The 3,388-nt window shown below is 38.3% G+C and overlaps 1 protein-coding gene across 1 annotated transcript; it reads left to right on the top strand.

Moving 5' to 3' along the window:
* Positions 1-251: 251 nt before the first annotated feature.
* Positions 252-2,990, top strand: LOC138665569 (sperm-specific protein Don juan-like). Its single transcript, XM_069753164.1, has 3 exons — positions 252-572; positions 1,832-1,870; positions 2,829-2,990. The coding sequence occupies exons 1-3, from the start codon at positions 320-322 to the stop codon at positions 2,888-2,890; spliced, it is 354 nt and encodes a 117-aa protein (XP_069609265.1). The 5' UTR covers positions 252-319; the 3' UTR covers positions 2,891-2,990.
* Positions 2,991-3,388: the final 398 nt, after the last annotated feature.

Below are 3,388 nucleotides of genomic sequence, written 5' to 3'. Positions count from 1 at the left end.
AGAGTGAGGAAATTAATACTTAATAAATGAGTAATATTTGAAAAGTGCATGATTTGGGTGTTAGCAGGTGCTGAGTGAAATACTTAAGAGGAAACGCCCTTTCTTTATGAAACATAAAACAGTTTTCTTCCTAAATGGTATCCTTATAAAACTATAATGTTAGGTTAGGAGGAATCCAAACTGGTTTTTCAAGCTATTTTAGCTAACCCTTTAATGGGCAGGAAATAAATTGTGTATAAAAGCATCGGGATCAGTGGTTTCAACACAACCTAATACTCTACTAGATTCTTAAAGCCACCTGTGAAATTTACTACCAGCCATGTCAGCTAAAGGAGGTCATGGTCAACACAGCCACTCTCAGCAGTACAAGGACCCATGCCAAAAGCAAGACCCATGCCAGAAACAGGATCCATGCCAGAAACAGGACCCTTGCCAGAAGCAGGACCCTTGCCAGAAGCAGGACCCTTGCCAGAAGCAGGACCCATGCCAAAAGCAGGACCCTTGCCAAAAGCAGGACCCTTGCCAAAAGCAGGACCCGTGCCAAAAACAGGACCCATGCCAAAAGCAGGACCGTGAGTATACCACTACCACTACATAAAAATATGCTTAACTTCTTAAAAAGCAATTTCATAGCACAATTATCTAGCACAAGAGCAAAAATGTTTGTCAGATAGGTGAAATGTTCTTGGTTGACTTAAAAAAATCATTGCCTTGAGCAGTGCCTCAGAATGTGCTGCCGAGAACAAGGACAATCTATGAACACAGAATATAGACTGCATTGATTGTGCATTTAATAGATAATAAAATTGTGGCATAAATAGTACACACATGGAGCACTAAACATCACGATAGATTAATATTAGGTAATAGTACTAGTTTACCATGTGTGTATGTAAGGACCCAAAATCTAGGGACAACTGTATATCAAAGATCCTCATACTCCACAGAAAAACCACAGTCCATAGATCCCATAAAAAATATATATACTTTATTAAATATGTATACAAATATCACAACATACAAAGAAGAGATACATAAGGCAAAAATGGGGCTAATGAAATGACTGTATAGCAATACCATTGGTACACAAGGGCTAAAGGGTACCCCCCATTGTATCAACCCCTTTGGGCTTTGGGTCCCCCACCATTGGCGCACATCAGGTAATAACACTGTGAGTGTGTGTGTTTGTCATCTATGGCCGGTAGTAGGCGATTGATGGTGCCTTTATATTACTTATGCAATACGCTCCCTTTTGGCCCTCTGGATTAGCCAGTATATATAGAATATGCATACACCTTCATCCAGTATATGCGATTTGCACCTACACTGCCTGGTGTGTTGATACAATGGGGGTACCCTTTAGCCTTTATTGATTGTGCATTGTGCATTGGAAGTGTGATTGGTCTGTCTAAGCAGGGTATTAAATAACCACAGATTAGCGCCCATGTAGTAGAACAGCGCTCATTTTTAGCCACAGATTACATGGCGTAAACCGCACCCTTCCTCTGTCCTTATCTTGTAAATTTACCTACACTAGTGAAGGACGGTCAAGTAGCTTAACATGGTGGTCTTCAATCTATTGCTCACCAGCTGTAAAAAATTTACAACTCCTAACGTGGTCTGTTTTGTGACAGTTACCAAGTCACAGGTTGGGGAACACTTTCCTAAAGGGTAGTAAAAATAGATATTCAGTAAAACACTAATTTCATTTTGTATGCTAAATACATTTGCATTATTTTCTAATAAAATATTTAACTTCATATGATTTCTTATGCAAATGTTCCATTTTCTAATAAATTTCTTCTAATAATTATATAATTTTCATTTCTAGCATGCAAACCAGTTCTGGTCTGCCAGGACAAGAGTGTTGGTAAGTCAAAAAGAATTTAGCATTTGCGAAACTAAACGTTTGTTCGTTACTTGTAATTGTTCTGCAATATACAGTACGTATTAGCATTTGTTCAAAGTCCTCGAGAGGCAACTTTCTTATATACATTAAAGAATTCATTAAAATTCTAGATCCTCTTTTCGTTAATGGACCATATTTCATACATATACATCTTTGGATTCTTATAGAGATCAAGATTTGTATTTTATAAAATATATTAATATTGTGGACAAAATTGTTGCTGAAACTTAATATAACCTCAACTGGTGTAACCTAATAAATGGTTTAATGGTGGCCCATCCTATGGGAAAAAATTATTGGAAAATAATGCCTGCTTATGGCAAATCACTAGCATATGTCATCAATGTTAGATAAGCTTCTAAACAGTAGCTTATACAATCCCTCACGTGAACTGCTTTATTTCCTCTGTGTATGTAATGTAGTGTCAGTGTGTAAATATAATCACTTCTCCTGTGTCCAGCACCGCTCCACTCCTCTTCTGAGTGAGATCACCGCTCTTTGGACTCTCCATGTCACACGTTTGTGACCTGGAAGTGGCTTTTACAATGTAAGTCTATGGACTCAGAACGACGCTCCATAGGCTTACATTGTAAAGGAGACTTCCGGCACAAACATAGCGCATAGAGTGATCAGGATAGCCTCTTGTCAGTGAGGTCACTGACAAGAGGAGCAGAATGGCGCTGGATCCCGGAGAAAGTGGATATAGGTAACCATATTAATACACTTACACTACATTACATGCACTTTCTCACAGGTTTAGGTGTAAAAAGGAAGGCTTCTTTATAATTCATCCATTCAGTGATCATTGCCAGCAAATTCCATTGACAATGCAAAGTCATGCAGCATCGGTTTTCTATCATGTAGATTGAACATAAAAATCTATCTTTGTACAATTAATTTATTTTTGTCTTTTTTACAGATCCCTGCAACCCTTGCCCAGCTGACCCCTGCCAAAAACAACAACAGGGAGTCAAAAAGTAAAAATCACAAGAGTGATAAAAACCTTGTTTCAAACAAGCAGCTTGTGGAACAGTAATGGTTAATATGCATAATATACTCAATAAACGGATCAGTAAATGAACACTTGACTGAATGGTATTTACTTATCACATCAACACTAACATTGTAAGATAGATACTCTTTATTTTTATATAGCGCTAACATATTCTGCAGCACTTTACAGGTTGCTCACATTATCATCACTGTCCCCGATGGGGCTCACAATCTAAATTCCCTATCAGTATGTCTTTGGAATGTGGGAGGAAACCGGAGTACCCAGAGGAAACCCACGCAAACACGGAGAGAACATACAAACTCCTTGCAGATGTTGTCCTCGGTAGGAATTGAACCCAGGACTCCAGCGCTGCAAGGCTGCTGTGCTATCCACTGAGCGATAGATAGATAGATAGATAGATAGATAGATAGATAGATAGATGATAGATAGATAGATAGATAGATGATAGATAGATGATAGATAGA

This window comes from Ranitomeya imitator, chromosome 2 (genome assembly GCF_032444005.1).
Source record: "Ranitomeya imitator isolate aRanImi1 chromosome 2, aRanImi1.pri, whole genome shotgun sequence".
In the NCBI taxonomy this organism is placed as follows: Eukaryota; Metazoa; Chordata; class Amphibia; order Anura; family Dendrobatidae; genus Ranitomeya; species Ranitomeya imitator.
Note: the sequence above shows the minus strand (reverse complement) of the source record. Positions and strands in the feature narration are given on the sequence as shown.